We start from the raw sequence: 17,344 nt of genomic DNA, 5'->3' as shown, positions 1-17,344 counted from the left end.
GTCTTCTAGCTTTTCACGGCCAGTGTTTAATCGTTTATGACGAATTTTTTTTGGAAAAAACATAAGTACTTAGGCTAATTTTATTCCGGAAAATCAAAGATTTCCTACGGGATAAAAAACAAAATTCACGTGAACGAAGTGGCGGGCATGATCTATTGGATACTGAGATAGCTCGCGTCCCGGAGACGGACATAGGCTATTTTTTATCCCGAAAATCAAAGACTTCTTGCAGAATTTTAAAAAACCGAAACTACCGCAGACAAAGTCAAGGGCATCATCTAGTATTATACAGATCTATTATTATTTCCAAGTAGATATACCTATTAATTCATAAAGGTCACAAATAAATGTCTACGTCATTATAAAGTTATAAACAACAAGAAGCGTTGATTTTATTTATTTTCCTTTTAGTGCAGTACCGTGGCGCAGTTCTTTGAAATGAAGAAGAAACAAGGCCAACTGTGTTGTCAACCAGGGCCCTTTCCTACGTACACCTAGTGCATTGAACTTTCTCAGAAAAATATTGATGAAGTATTCTCAACGGTAATTTGGATGGGTGCGTGACGCTTCGTCCTTATTTGCTCTTCTTATGAACTTTGTTTGTTGAACGGTCTTGGTATTTGAAATACGTAATCTGTGTGGTTGAACAATGAATAATTAAACGGAACTTTACCAAAATATCTATGTACCTAATTCAATTTTTATTAGTCATAATTTATCTGAATCACCTTCATCTAAATTTGTATGTTTACCTTACGTAGCGTACTTAGGTTTTGTTAGGTATGGACTTAAGTATAGAACTTGAGTTAAAACTTAATTTTATTTTTTTAAGATCTTTCTTTATAATTTCCTTTATCTATTTCCTGTTTCCTGAATTATGCATATTGTTAGTAGGCCGTAGATAATATCCCAAACTCTTAGATTAACTTAATTAAATAAGCACGCGTCGAATTCACAACGTCTGCAACCTTTTGAATCGATAAATGAGATGAGATATCAAGATTAATCTTCTGTGAGCATCAAAGATCTTATACGAGTACGACTATCATCTAGCTAAATGAAAGATGATGTACCTACGTGATTTTGTCCGATTAAGGTTTTAAAAATCCCTTTCGTTAATTTTCCGGGATATAAAGTAAGTAACTTATGTCCGTTTCCGGAATGTAAGCTTAACTCGCCTTTCGTCAAAATCAGTTTAACTGATTGGCCGTGAAAAGATAACCGTCAATCACACTTTCTCATCATCATAGGACTTAGAATTAGTATGGATTTTTTTGATTACTATTCAGATACAAGTTAGCCCTGTATACTGCAATTTCACCTGGTGGTAAGTGATGATGCAGTCTCTGCAGATGTAAGCGGGCTAACCGGGAAGCAATGGCATTTCTCCATTAAATAGGTACGACATACGGAGTAGGTATTATAGTCTGAGAGATAATACTCGTAATTACTCGGTATAGTATTTAGACACCCCATTCATGAGCTTATCAAAGTAGTTACGGTGAGTCAGTGACCTCATCAAGGCGTTACGTGCACTGATAGAAGGCCATGCGTAGCCGTGTGTGTTAACGACTCTACGTAGAGGCAATTCCGCGAATGATTGCTCTATGATTCACTCGATCCGGCTCGCAGCATCTTTGCCATACTTTAGATCAGCGGTAAGCTTCCAAAAAAGGTGAAAAAGTGTTGGTATCTTAACTTATGTACTACATCCTGTGATCATTATTGAATTCTTCTCATTTTATCTAAATGTTTCAATTCGATTAATATGTTATGTAAACAGTGTAAACACTCTACCTACATTGTAAACACATTCAAGTCATCGCAATCTGCTTAAAACACTTTGTTTATTTCTTATTTTGTATAGGTATTTACCTATAAAACAGTTAAGTACTTACCGAGAAAATGATTAGGTATACTTGCCATCGCTCTATAGTCTATACCATTCTAAAAGTTTACATACCTACCTTCTAAAAAAGGATGATTGAAATAAGTTTGACCTAAAATTACTATTATTATTGCTCTATATACCATACCAAAAGTTTACCTACCTACTTGTTAACTTAACGAGATAATTGTATTGTAAAAAGGCTGATTAAAATATGTTTGGCGTTGCCATCTTATGTTAAAAATATCTTAATAATGTTCAGTATGTCTAGGTACTTAGGATAAACAGTAAACTTTACTTTTAACGCCGATGGAATATACTAAAAGCGATGAATGAATAAAATATGATGAAGTAAGTATGGCCCAAAGTGACCCAAAAATATTTATTTATTGCTGATATAAATCACCCATAAATTGCGAAAATCGAAAAAGGACAGATTACATTGGCTTTAAAAGCTCATCTAGAGATAAGGCGGTGTCCATAATTTCTGATTGATATAAAGTATGTATTCGGATACTCACGTATGGAATATTCTTACGGGCCAAACACATTGAATTGAAACTCGAAACGAAGCGAAAAAATCGAAACGAAACCCACGTTAAGAAACGCAGTACGTACGTTTTAGCTCATATTTTTTTGAAGTAAAAGCGCATCTTGAGTGACTCAGTACTTTTTCGGATAGAAGTACCTATCTAACGTTCACGTTAAGTACTTCCATCTTTATTTAAATAGGCCGCCAAACAGAACAGCTGCTCTGAGGCCGCCAACTTTTATCGACGTGATTTAAAGTACTACCAAATACCACAAGTACTGACTCAAGAGGCTCAAGATACGATAAAAATCTTGTGAACGCCTAAAATTCAGTGTGTGCGGGCTGATATTCTTAAAGTGCGACGATTTATCATGAGTAAGGGAAAATAAAATCAGAGCTGAGTTACGAGTTTCGATCTGTCGTTCGTGTTTTATGAAGTCTGATAAGTTTATTTTGACTTCAATCCAGTTTTACAAGACACGGTGCTGAAATAAAGTTTCACTGTGTAGGTCCCTCTGTTCATTTGGTTTCACAGTTGAATTTTTATCTATACCTACTAATATTATAAAGAGGTAAAGTTTGTACGTTTGTTCGTAGGAAGTAATTTTTGGAACTGCTGAACCGATTTTGTTTCACCAGTAGTAAGCTACAGTATTCCTGAGTGGCATAGGTTATATTTTTTTTTAATTGGAGATCTTGGAGATTTTTCTCACGAGAAAAAAAAAAGGTTCCGTACTTACTTATTTAGGTATCTACTGTTGTTTGGTGGTCTGGCCACAGTACATACTTATTTATTACGACATAAAGTTGATTTGAGTAGGCGTACCTACCTGTTGTTAATGATTTACTTAGGTATTTAAAATAGTTCTTCAGAAGTCTTCAGTACCTACTTACATATTTCAGGCAAACAAAATATTAAAATGACTAGTCCACAAGGTCAACGGAGGGTTTCACATAAAACCTAGGTTCCCAAATGATGAAACCAAGAATCAAGATTTAGCTACACCTAAATGCACGTAGTCGTAGTTAGGTACGCATGTGACGTCATTGTATGCGGTTCAAATTCTGTGAACTGACTCATCCCGAGACGCGACCGGTTCGTTATAATCTACATTCAATAACATAATTTAGTCTTGATACTTTACTACAGTTCAGTACAGTACAGTCGTTAATTGTAACCAGACGTACAAAATGGTGAACAAAGTGAACTTTATTGCGTTTGTGAGAAGAATCCGAAGGATTCAATGTTCTGTGTGCAACTCTAAGGATGCTCCCAGTGCAAAGTGCCAAAAAGGATCCGAAAAAGGGGTCAGTAGACAGTAGTACCTACCTATAAATTTAGTGTTTCATATAAATCATAAGGATGGCTCATGGCCAAGCAAAGTAGAAGCGACTAGTACCTACTGCCTAGTGAGGTCAATTTCAATCTATGACTGATCATTCAGATTAATTCAAGGTGTTATGGAAAAATAATCTTCCAAAAAAAAAAAAAACTATGAAGAGAGAAAAGTCTTTAAAGTGAATCTTAAATTAAGTAGATTAGATTAGTATGCCACATTTGGGACATAATCATCAGTAATAACATTAACAGCCGTACTCAGAGTCGCTAATCGTTACTTAAGATTGAGTTAAAACGATAGACAGGTTTATGTGGGAGATATATAGCTTTGTCTCGTTTTAACTAAACTTAAGTAACGATTAAGCTACTCTGAGTACGGCTGTGTAAGAGTTACCGATGACTAATTTGTTTAAAAGTTTGTAAGATTAGATATAGGGGTTAATCTCTAAAACTAATGATCCAACCCGATCACCAAGTGCTGTAAAGTCGCAGGCAAAACCTAGTAACAACTCTCAATATATTTTTATGTAACCATATGCGTACATAATTTTATTATTGTTTATACAGAATGCATTTTAAATGTATTGTACAGAAATCATGACCCTTCATTTGTAATTCAGTTGCGAGCGATTTAATTAAAGCCCTTTCATAAAACTTCATTAGCAAATTAATTAAAAACAATGCAACGTAACAAAAGTGCCCGCATTGACTAATGAACGTTTTGTGATTGTTGTGAATGTGTAAATGTTATTCATTATCATCGTCATGATCAACCTATCGTCGGCTCAGTACTGGACACGGATCTCCTCTCAGAATGAGAAGGGTTTGGCTATGGGTATACTCACTATTCTTACCACGCCGCCTGGCCAAATGCGGATTGGCAGACTTCACGTACCTTTGAGAACATTACGGACAAGTTCAAACGCATAAGTATCTATAACCTATAACTCCGAAAAGTTAGAGGTGCGTACCATCGGGCCCCTGATAAGAAGCGGACGTCTTAACCAGGCTATCGCGGCTTTTGTAAATGTTAATAAATGCTAATAAATATTATATCAGTTGCATAAACGGTGTCGATCGGAAACGGACATGGCCTGCCCCAACGTTGTCGCCCACGGCCGCAGTTGGGTTGCACAATGCAATCTGTCATTATCGATATAGTCGAAGACACGTCTGCTAAATCTTCCATGTATTAAGTACACTACATTAATTCGTGATCAACTGATCAACACAAGGTAGGGTTGCAAACTTTTTAGAAATCAAGTATATCTTATTTATCTAAGTTATCAATGAAAAGAGCCAAATTAGAAGCATTCCCAAAGTTTTATTTTATTTTATTCAGATACAAGTTAGCCCTTGACTGCAATCTCACCTGATGGTAAGTGACGATGCAGTCTAAGGTGGGAGCGGGCTAACCTGGAAGGAGTATGGCAGTTTTTATTAAACCCATACACCTTTGGTTTCTACACGGCATCGTACCGGAACGCTAAATCGCTTGGCGGCACGGCTTTGCCGGTAGGGTGGTAACTAGCCACGGCCGAGGCCTCCCACCAGACCAAATGGTCCGGTCCGTAAGCAAAAGTTTGTAAAATTGTTGGACCAGTGACGGCGTTAAACGTAATAGCGATGATATGATATTTACAAGTAGGTATTTACCCAAAAAATAATGTTATGAGATCACCATGCGATTCAACTGTTAATTTTGATAATTTAACCTTTGAACCATAGGTACAGATTACAGAACATACAAAACTAAAATCAATCATCCACGCGATACAAATGATAAAAGAATCGGTTTACTAATAGATAGTTTATCAACGCCGAAGTTTATTAATCGTAGATGCCAGACACACCACAGAATAACAATTAATATTTTTATTTATTTCATCTATAAATCTTGCAGCCGTCTCTCACTCTAACCATCATTATCGGTCGATTTGGGACGCGTTTATTGCAGCTGCGCCCGCTTTGGGCGCGGGCTGTCGATATGGAATCCCGTAACGCGGGATTTATGATGACAGAGACGTGACAACGGACCATTTCTCCCAGTATTTAAAATTAAACACCAACATTTATATGATTTTGTGATATATTTTTATTCGCACCATTCATTGGAAGCACAAGATGCGCGATATATTGCGTAGCAGATAATTTAGGTACATGCCGTTATTTTTTTAATTTATAGACTAGCCCTTGGCGGCAATCAGACATGGTGTCAAGTGATGATGTAGCCTAAGATGGAGCGCGCTTGCCTAGAAGATGCCTAGTCTCTTGACTTGTCAAGTCAATAGTACCGTACTATAATTGGAGGTCAAAACTGATGTTGGAAGGGCGTTCCAAATCCTAACGGTTCGAATAAGAAATGAGGCAAATCGCTTCGTATGTATCCGTGGAATTTCGACTACGTACGGGTGCAGAACTTGGCGATGCCTTGCGGTACGATGCATGGTAGAAAAATGAAGGAATTGTTTTTTCATGTTCAATGAAAGATGTTTTTTACAGAACCTTAAAAAGAAATTTATCTCCAGAATAGGGTTCGCCTACATTTGTACGAATATTTATATTAAAAAATCTCCTTTTTTGGATGTCGATTCAAAATGCGAGATTAAGATTTGGTTTACAGTATTTTGACAGCCCTAACCAACAATGTAATTCGAGTCAAATTATGTAGGCAGACGCAAAGGTGTCAAATGTTAATAAGCAGCTCCCTAATAACGGCTCTTACTTCCTACAACATCCTACAAACACTTTATAAATGAATACTTCCATAACACCAAATGCGATGCCAAGCGGTCGACCTCATGTTCGGGTGGTCCTGGGTTCGATTCCAGGCACGCATCTTTAAGTTTGTTTTACAAAATTAAATATCACATGATAAATAAACATGGTGAGGAAATCCTCGTGCCTGAGTCTTAGGTCTTCATAATATTCTTAAAGGTGTGTGAAGTCTGACAATCCGCGCTTGGCCAGTGCGGTAGACTATGGCTAAACTCTCCTCAGTCTGAGAGCAGACCCGTGCTCAGCACTGGGCCAGTGATGGGTTGATGATGACCAAATACGAGTGTCCATGTGTCGGAACAGGTACCCTCATTTTTAACAGCGTTTACATTACCTACTGGTAGTTAAATACGTAAATTAAGGTTGAAGGTACTATACCTACTTCAAAAAAATCATAATAAATCCTCATTTATCATTCATAATGAACGCAGATGCTGTTCACATAATGACAGATAATGGAGATGGAAGCTACCTACTAATTAGCACTGATTGAACGTACGGCCGGGGGAGGCATTGATCGTTATTGGGTTAATGCGAAAGCGGTACATCATTCCATTTTATTGCCGATCGGTAATTCATGTAGTGCAACCTTTTTCAGCGGTGTCAACTGCCAGCCATACTTTCATGTAGGTACAGACTTAATTTTTAATGAATCATATTGTTTTATGACATGACTTAACAACCTTTGCGCCACCAATATTTTAACACCAATTATTCATCGTAAAGCCCTATTGCTGCTCTTTATCGTGAAGCTTGTGCTAAGAATGCATTGATCATACAATGATCATACTTACACTGATCTTCTAAATAATATTAATTTATCGAAAGAGATTGGAAATGGACATAATAAGGATTTCAGTCAGGCCATTTCCTATTGATTAATTATTATTTATTATTTACTAGCTGATGCCCGCGCCTTCGTCCGCGTGGAATTAGGTTTTTAAAAATCCCGTGGGAACTCTTTGATTTTCCGGGATAAAAAGTAGCCTATGTCACTCTCCAGGTCTTTGTCTATACCTATGCAAAAAATCACGTCAATCCGTTGCACCGTTGCGACGTGATTGAAGGACAAACCAACAAACAAACACACTTTCGCATTTATATAAGGGTACGGATTACATATTACTATAACGTAAGGATTTGGTATTATATTTTATGGTCAAACCTCCCCTAGCCCACCGATAAGGAGGCTATTGCTATGAATTTAGATGTATTTTTTAAAAATAATTTATCTTATGCTATCATGTACCAGAATTCGTCAAAATAGTTTAGGTCTACGGATGGGCCGTGCAAAGCTAACAGAAAGACACTTTCGTACTTAAATAATATAATATGTATTTGTAAAATAGAAGTATGAATATGGATAGGATTGTATTGCTAGTATTGACAGTACACTAGCTTGCAAATAACTTGACATTTACAAAACATTTGCATAACAGATACGACAGTAATAATAATAATAATAATAATTTAGAGTTCCCGCGGGAGAACAAGCAAGATGGTTAGGTATACACATAAATTAGTGCTAGCCGAGCCCAACAGATGCGGGCAGGTTTTTTATTAGCTTAGGAATTATTACCGGCACATGTACTGATGTACCTATTTATTGTCAGGAAATTAATAATTGCCTATCTGGTATGCTGTAAATCTAATAAGACAATAATATCTATTTACACTAATATTAAGTATAAAGAGGTAAAGTTTGGATGTAGAAGGTAATCTCCGAAACTAAGGATCCGATTCTGAAAATTCTTTCAGTGATAGATTATTATTTCTTTTTTCTATTTATTTTGTGTAGATATAGATATAGGTACCTACATTATTCCTGAGTGCAAAGCCTATAAATTTATCACGCGGCCGAAGTCGCTTTAGGTCTACGTTGCTTAACAATTGATGATTGATTTGCTCTGTCACAACTAGGTCACCCGTCCCTCGTGTTATTATATGTCCCTTATATGCGGAAACTAATTTAATCTAAGAGAACCCTAAGAGAATACATGGACATATGACGATACTCTTTGGCTTAATCTGCTTGAGGTCTTTAGACTTTACTACTCAAGTATTAGAGGCGCCGAGATAACCTAATCCGTAGGTTTAACTGGTAATGTGTGGTGCCAGCTTTCAAAAATAAACGTTTTTTCTTTATTTCTTTCTACTTATGCAGGTTAAGTCCCTCATATAGGTACGAAAACTAATTTAATCTAAGAGAATCCTAAGAGAAAACATGGAAATATGACGATTATCTTTGACTTATGTACTTGTTATTTTGTTGCAGTGCATGGCGCGAGCACTATACGACAACATAGCGGAGTCACCGGACGAGCTGGCGTTCCGGCGCGGCGACCTGCTCACCGTGCTGGAGCAGAACACCGGCGGCAGCGAGGGCTGGTGGCTCTGCTCGCTGAGAGGAAGACAGGTAAATAGCTTGTGGCGGCATGTTGACACGATACGAACCTATAGACGAACGAATCATAACGATCTTACTAGATGGCATTACAGCTATCTTCGATCGGAAATGGAAATAGAACAAGCAACCAAAATCACGAAGACTCTATCCAAGTGACGACGGTCGGATTAGCTGGGCCCTTTGCTATTTAAAAGGAAGACAGTTTAATAATGTCAAGTTACAATAGGTAATAAGTTTGGCTTGTGTAGGAAAACTTAAAAGTCTGTGTCCAAACATGATCATGGCATAGGTACTTACTAGGGTTCATTCCCGGGAATTCTCGAGCCGAGAATTCCCGGGAAATCGTTGGGCTTTGTTCCCGGGAAATCAAGCTCGAGAAAACTCGAGAACTCGAGAAATCATATTTGAGTCTATAAAATTATAAAATAAAACGATTTGCGTTTGCCGTTTGTTTTAAATGCAAAAATTTCATTTGAATTTTTTTTTAATTAACATGCCAAAAATGGTGCTGTGATTGTAATTTAATTGTAAGTTAGGATAAGGTTAACGTTTTCATGTTGAAATTTTTGTTTATTGTTTGTTTGGTTTAAAAGAAAGAAGCTAGAAGTTTTAAGTTGATTTTTTTTCTTTTTAATGCTGTGCTTGTGCTGTAATTGTATATAATATGTATAAGTCACAAATGTCAGAATAGCTTATTTTTTTAGTTTTCTTTAAGAAAAAGAAGCTAATTATGTTGAAGACTGTCAATAAAAGTCTTATAATTATTTTGGTACTTTTATTTGAGAGGAAACCACTGAATTTGTTGATTAATCGCATTATTGGAACCGAAGAATATGCAAATCCGTACGTAAATGTAAATTTCTCGACAACCCGAGAAGACCCGAGAAATTAGCCTCGAGAATTCTCGAGACCCGAGAAATTGATAAGCTCGAGAAATCATGAACCCTAGTACTTACTGATCAAGTGATCAAATTCTGGCGAATCCGCTGTTGTGAATGGACTTATATGAAGGGTGCGCACGACAACACTACACTGTCATGTCAGTCCGATTATAATCTGACTGGGCATAAATATTATCCCTATTTTGAGGCATACCTATACTCTTCAGGAAGAAATTCTGTCCATGGACGGACAGAATTTCTCTTATGATAACATATCTAGTGTCATTCAACGGATGAAAGGTCAACAAGTTGATCCCGTAAGGTATAAATAGTAATACGTCTTCATTAAGTTACACTTATCTAAAGTGAAGTGATAAATGCAATATATTATGCATTTTTTTCATTAGGCTTAACGATAAAAATACTCCTAGGTTAGGTAGGTACCTATTTTATGATAAAGCATTCATCTATTCCATCCAGTTCTGATAAGCCACTCAAATTAAAGCAGTTGTCACGAACAGTTTTTTACGATTTGCATATAGAGTAAATTACGGGAATTTGCATTTTGCTTGCAATAAACTGCAGCAGTAAATGCGAAAATCGAGATCTTGTTTTGGTTGTCGCACGCTCTGAGCCACTCTGAGGTCATCGCACGTCGATTTTGCATCGACATGACGTCTTACCTACCATTAATAACAACCTAATTGAATTTACAGAAACGAGTTGTGACCGAAAGTTAAAAGAATGATTTTATGTACCTACTATATATTAATAGTTAGATATATTTGACTATATCTTGTATCGTGTCAAGCACGAATTTCAGGATATACCTAGGTCTAACTTCTTTCGAGAAGCGAAAGTTTCACCTTCATTTATCCAGTCGTTTATGCATAAAAAGGAGGCAAACTAAATAACAATGTTTAGATAGGTACCTATAATGTCAGAGAAATTTCCCCAAAATAGACATGGTAGGTATATACGTTTCTTTTACTGAAAGTCTGCGTTTTGCCTTCCAGGGAATATGTCCTGGAAACAGACTGCGGATTGTGGCGGGGGTATTCGATGCGAGCTCCGCGCTGCAGAGGCGGCGCACGCGCACCCCTGCACCGGTCGCGCACCAACCCATGCCTGCACAACAGTCACCAGCATTCACTAAAGTAAGCTTACATTGAATACCACCAAACTCTTATGGCGGATCCACATGCTTGCGACAAACAGCAAACAGCAAGCGTGTGGACGGCCGTGTTTGCGTATGCTTGCCAATCCTTGGGAGAGCTTGCCGTTCGACCCGCAGGCAGGCAGGAAGCGTCTGGCAGTGCCATTAGGCTGCTGGCTGAGATCTATAGAGCACACTTTAACTTTGCTCAGATTTAAGTTTCAGTTAAAGCGAGACAGAATTATGCCAGCAGTATAACGCTGTCTCGTTTGAGCAGTGTCTGAAGTCTGAGCAAATCATCATGTAACATTCGTAAATAACAATAGTACGTGACAGGTCGAGACGCTCCACACATCCGCACAGCCCCGCGCTAACCCGGTACGGGATAGCGCGGGTGTGCGGGGTCCCCCCCCCCGCCTCATACCCTGATTGCCATCTCGACCTATCGCGTACTATAGGTACATAATATACATTTATGTGTTACACATATTGCAGGCAAACGCCTTTTCGTTGATAATACCTTATGTTTACGACACAACGATTGGGGTAAATACCTAAAAACCAGCCATAATATAAGCATACCTACTTACGTGACTTAAGAATTGCAGTGTCATGACCTCTCATCAGTTACGCGCAGAATTGACGCTGACAGGGGAATTTCATGTTTTGACCTTCCGTCGTAACGAGGATTAAAATAAGGATCCTGAATCCTGATGACATAACACACTCATTCTAATGCAGAAACAATAGATTAAAAAAAAACACTTTATCAATGTCTAACGTGGGAGAATCCCGACATGAAGGATGACTTGAATTAATTTTGCTTAGTTTGCTCCACAATTTTTTTAAAGAAAAAATGGGAAACTTTTTATTAATATTCCGGAGAGATTTATAGGTCTAATAGCGCCCTGAAATGAAAGCCTGACGCTAAGCGGACGTCCGTCTTCTTGAGTTATATTGTAAAAAACATCTCGAGCTTTTTATTATGCGCTTTCTGAAAAGGAAACGTGTTATAAAGATATCCTCTATGTTGCGGCAGAATTTAACAGACATCTTTTCTGTTACCTTTTGGTAGTTTTTAGAAACGAAGCTTGGAAATTATAACTCTCAAAAAGTGAAGTGGAAATAGAAAGATAGTTTATCCAAAAGTGTTTTGATTCGTCTAATGAATATAAGTATGGTCCGAAATGCAAATGCTCTTCATACCGAGAAGAACCCGCAAGAACATGGTGGCTGCTCTTTTGCAAAGATGCGCTATACAATATTATGTCATGTATAAAACTAATAATTGCAGTCCCGCGCGAGCGCAGGAGCGCAGGAGCGAGCTGCGAGACAAAAGAACGAACGAACTGGGATGATGAATCATATGGCTGCGTAATCACAATGAGCGAGACAGAGATTTGCTAATGGGTTTGACAGACCAGACATAATATACAGATGCTTTTCTTCCAGATTGAAGAATGCTCACATTACGACGTACCTCGAGCTCCGATGCCTGTGCAGCGTATAATCGGGACGTACGACTGCCCAAGGCTGGCCACAGACTTGTACGACGCACCGCGAGCGCCGCGGCCGGCAAGCGCCGACTCCGCTTGCAGTGGTACCGGGTCGCTAACATCGGCTACGTCAAGTGCTTCCGCGAATTCCGGCAGTTCAGCGCATTCTGCCGCCTCAGCTTCCAGCACGTATGACGTGCCACGGACCCGTGCGCTACCTTTACCTTGCGATGCAGCATTGGAGGCTCTTGAAAGGCTACAGGTAGGAATTTGTCAGGAAATTATACCTATATACTCTTATGACTTGACCCATCCCACTTCTGATATTTCTGAAACATATTTTTCTGAATATTTTGTCTCAAAAAACTGCATTTTTCTTTTCGGCACAAAAACTAAACAGCCGATTAATGTCCTCGATTTTTTTTAAATCCTACTACATACAGTAAATGAATATGCAGTCTAAGATGGAAGCGGGCCAACTTGGAAAAGGTATGGCAGTTTCATTAAACCCGTACCCCAAATCGGTTTCTACGCGGCATAGTACCGGAACGCTAAATCGCTTGGCGGCAGGGTGTTAACTAGCCGACCAGAGACAATTTAGAAATTATAAATCCGGAATTGCCCCTGCCGGGAATTGAACCCGGAACCTCCTACTTATAAGATCATCACTGTAAAATGACGATGTTCCAGGAGGAAGCGTCAGCGGCGGTGTCGCGGCTGCTGTCATACGTGTCGCCGGGCTGGCGGCGCCGCGGCGCACTGCGTCCGCGCGTGCTGGACGTGCGCGTGGCGGGCGCGCGCCTGCGGGCCGCGCTGCACGACCTCGCCGTCTTCGCCGACGCTACGCTGGCCAACGCGCATGATGCACAAGATAAAGGTACCTCGTTTGCATCTTATCATGATTTGCTATAGGTATCAGCTAGTAAAGTTACTAGCTGGTGCCCGCGACTTCGTTCGCGTGGATTTAGGTTTTTAAAAATCCCGTGCGAACTTTTTGATTTTACGGGATAAAAAGTAGCCTATGTTACATACTCTCCAGGGCTTTTACTATATATACCCATGCAAAAATCATGTTGATCCGTTGCGACGTGATTGAAGGACAAACCAAGGATTGCTATCTCGACCTGTCGCGTACTATAGGTCCTATACCTATGTTCTAGTCTTCTGAAATGAAATAAATTATATTCAGGTATCGCAGTAAAGCTACGGCCGCTAGTGAAGGCACTCAAGGACGCGGAACGCATAACGCACGAAGCGACGAGCGCGTTGGACGCGGGCGACTGGGCGCCGGAGCGGCTGGAACGCGAGCGCGAGCCGACCGACGGGACGCAGGACGCCTTAGACCAGCTTGTGGCGTGCGCACGCTCTTTAACTGAGGATGTTAGGCGTGCCGCGTCGTTTATACATGGAAATGCTTCGCTTTTGTTCAGGTTAATATTATTCTCAGTTATTGCTTTTGAGCAGACCCACTACACGCCTCTCACACTGTCCTGTTTAATCCACGCGTACAAACCGAGCACATGGCCATCCACCAAAGGATTGATTGGCAGATAAGCTTCTTGAGCCTTTAGTCCGCCTTTTGTATGACACATAGGTTGTGCAATAAGGTGAAAAAAATATTACAAATCTATTTGCCACCCATTCACATCTTTCTAAAAAGTTCTACACATTTAATCAGGGTCTTCTTTTAATTTGCAGCAATGTTTAACAAGCGATGGACTTTGAAACGGAGCTATTACGGGATTCAAACCACACGCTCGCTGATCAGAGCTAGTTTAACTTCTATTCTATACTATATGTATAAGTACCTGAAACTTAAAAATAATTTTCATTTATTTTCAATTAACAGGCGATCGCCAGCAGTTCCAGAACACGAATGGACCGAGGAGTACGACTACGTACGACTTGAGTCCAGAACTGCAGTGGGCAGACGGAATGCTGAAATCCGAGCAGCACTACCAGACAAACTGAGGGCTTCGTTCGACGCTCTTGTTCGAGACGCCGACCATGCGGGCGAGGTCAGTATTCTTCAGTACATCCAAAACGATTTAAACTGAAGAAATGGACCAATAAGGATAATAAAGTATATTGCGGATAAATTCCATTGTAGGTACCTACACAATCTCTAAAGTAAACTAAATTCATAGGACTAAATCTAGTGCTAGCCTTTTCTGCAGGGAACATTGTAAAAGTGATAGCAATCGATTTAGACCTGACATTTTAGTTTAGTTTAGTGATAAATATAATAAACCAGACTGTCCTTCAAATCGCCAACTTGGCAATTTAGAATCCTAAATTTTATATGTCCTATCATCGATACTGGGTCCGACTGAGCAGATATATTTTATGATCTGGATTCTGGAACACTTTTTGAATATCTTAATTATGTACCTGCTCTGTCTTTTCGATCGATCTTTTCTTAAATCACTTTGAATAGCGATAGGTTGCAGTATTCAAGTTGGATGCTTAGGTATAATAATCTTAGCGTTTAAACTATAAAATCCGGCTTACGTTGATTAAATAGTATTCTTCTATTATTCGGATTCTTCTATTATTAATTTAATCTTTCCCGGATATTTGCAGCTGTAATCTTAAATGATTTCTCATTGCAGGTGAGCGCAGTAGCCGCTGCCACAAGGTTACCTCCAGACGATCGGCAACTAGCGGCCTTCTACGCGGCACAAACCGCCACCTACGGTGCCCACCTCTCCACGGCTGTGGAAGCTTTCCTACGGACCATTGAAATGGGACAACCTCCCGATGTCTTCCTCGCTCACGGCAAATTCGTTGTCCTGAGCGCTCATAGAATAGTTCATGTTGGCGACACTGTGCACAGGTCAGTTGTCTTCATATTTTTGCGAATACTGTTATGTGGCTCAGTCAGTGCAACAATGATTCTTCTTTATCATAGAACGTTCCTGGCATTTAGACAAGGGTCAGTGCACCAATCCTTATCATTTTGTTTCTCTTTTTGTGCGTCGGATTTTAATATTGAAGAGAGAATTGCGAGGTGGTTGGATCCTTAATCCTTATACTGCAGGATTACTGTCGGCCTCAGTTATGGGGATTGAGGAACTGTTGGTACCAAGCAACAACTTCATGATTGAACTCCAAGTCTCAACTCTCCACCTTGATGATCCAGGGTACAGCAATCCTTAACGATAGTGTTGATGGAAAAATAATATTTTAGGTGCCGAGGCTTTATAATGTTGTTCTATATGCTGGTCCTTGTATTTCAGGAGTGCCCAACACGCCGGTCTCAAAGCAAAGATACTCCGCTGTTCCGACGCGTTATCTGACGCGCTAGCTGCAACCGTTACGAAGACGAAAGCAGCGGCATTACAGTTCCCTTGCGCGAGTGCTGTCACGGACATGGCAGAATCTGCACGAACACTCGCATCGAGAGCCCAGGACTTACGAAGGGCTTTGATAAGAGCCGCGGAACCCCCTCAGGACTCTACCCCAGCAACCACCGTTCCTCCTTCATCGACTACAACGCCCTTAACTCCGCTGACTCCCATTGCACCACACGGCATTGGCTCGCCATCGCTTCCCGTGATATAAGCTGCATAAGACTTATAGCTGAGTTGAAAAGCTGTGATCGTAAGCTTAGCTGAAAAGCGAAGTAGCCTGACCAAGAAGTATGGTCGATAAGGTTTCAAAAGCACAAACGGCTTTGTGGAATTTGGGTTTCCTCGAGTTTATTGGGACCCACGCTGCAAGTCAAGAGTTATAGGATAACGCATAAATGTTCCTGTTAGCTTGGCAGACATTAGATGATAATGAACCGCTGAAATTGTCGGGAAAACTTAGCCCAATGAATGTTTACTGGAGACGTTACATTTGTGTTGATTTGTCGCTGTTAGATTCGGAATCGATTTTACCGATTATTCTGTGTACTTAAAGTATCGACAAGTGATTGTTAGATTTAAATATCGTGTATACCGGTTTGAATATTTATCGTGAGAACGTGCTGGACACTGACTATGTTATAACATAACCTATTGGATTGGAGGCTGGTACACCTCTTTAAAACATACATTACCAAAGACAACCGACTATAGGACGCACATTATATCAACGTAGACTGCCAATAAAACGAATAGGTACACTAAACAAAGTTTCTATTAATATTAACATTTTATATTATACAATAAAATGAAGGCTGCCGTTAGTTTAAATTGGAATGGTTTTCGAATTTATATGCGCAAGTTTTGAATTGCTGGATGCTCATTTGCTGTAGTGAGTTGAGTTGTCCGTCCAGTTTTATACAATATTTCGGCTCATTCCGTTTATCCACCCAAAAGCAGCCACTCTAGGGTTTATACTCGGAAAGGTACACAGTCTACCTGCAGTGCTATATTATAACTTTATAACTGTGTATACTCGAAAAGGTACACAGACTACCCGCAGTGCTATATTATAATAGATGTATACTCGGAAAGGTACACATACTACCTGCAGTGCTATATTGTAACGGGTACCTATATACTCTCGGAAAGGTAAAACTTTAAAGGTACATAGATTATCCGCAGCGCTATATTAGCATCTATCCACCCCGGGCGGCGGGTTTGTATATTATTTTTCAGTCCAGGTGCATAGATGGATAGTCATTTCCGAGAATACACCCTAGGTGGCTGTTTTAGGGTGGATAAACGGAATCAGCCAATATTTCAATTGTAACAAGTATTATAAATGTAACGTATGAATTATCTGCGACGAAAGTCGTTATTAACTTAACATGTGTAAGTGTAAAGCATAAAGGTTCGTACGCACCTAAGCGGCGCGGCGCGGCGCTTCAGCGAGCTGCACGTCGCGGCACAGAGCGTCAAAATATCATTTCTATCATTTTGTATGGCGCATATCG

General features: G+C 39.6%; 1 protein-coding gene across 5 annotated transcripts in view; it reads left to right on the top strand.

Moving 5' to 3' along the window:
* Positions 1–17,344, top strand: part of p130CAS (Serine_rich_CAS and FAT-like_CAS_C domain-containing protein p130CAS) — a 110,091-nt gene that overhangs the window by 90,369 nt on the left and 2,378 nt on the right. For 4 of the 5 annotated variants that reach the window (XM_034975770.2, XM_069502921.1, XM_034975771.2 and 1 more), the window contains 8 exons: positions 8,813–8,953; positions 10,842–10,982; positions 12,434–12,739; positions 13,168–13,354; positions 13,667–13,907; positions 14,327–14,495; positions 15,090–15,313; positions 15,717–17,222. In XM_034975770.2, the coding sequence (XP_034831661.1) occupies positions 8,813–8,953; positions 10,842–10,982; positions 12,434–12,739; positions 13,168–13,354; positions 13,667–13,907; positions 14,327–14,495; positions 15,090–15,313; positions 15,717–16,041 (1,734 nt within the window). In that variant the 3' untranslated portion in view covers positions 16,042–17,222. Of the gene's footprint in view, positions 1–3,594; positions 3,729–8,812; positions 8,954–10,841; positions 10,983–12,433; positions 12,740–13,167; positions 13,355–13,666; positions 13,908–14,326; positions 14,496–15,089; positions 15,314–15,716; positions 17,223–17,344 lie in introns of those variants that run through there. The other variant, XM_034975769.2, reaches the window with a different exon arrangement.

This window comes from Maniola hyperantus, chromosome 14 (genome assembly GCF_902806685.2).
Source record: "Maniola hyperantus chromosome 14, iAphHyp1.2, whole genome shotgun sequence".
Taxonomy (NCBI): Eukaryota; Metazoa; Arthropoda; class Insecta; order Lepidoptera; family Nymphalidae; genus Maniola; species Maniola hyperantus.
This window is presented reverse-complemented; position numbering and strand designations above follow the sequence as displayed.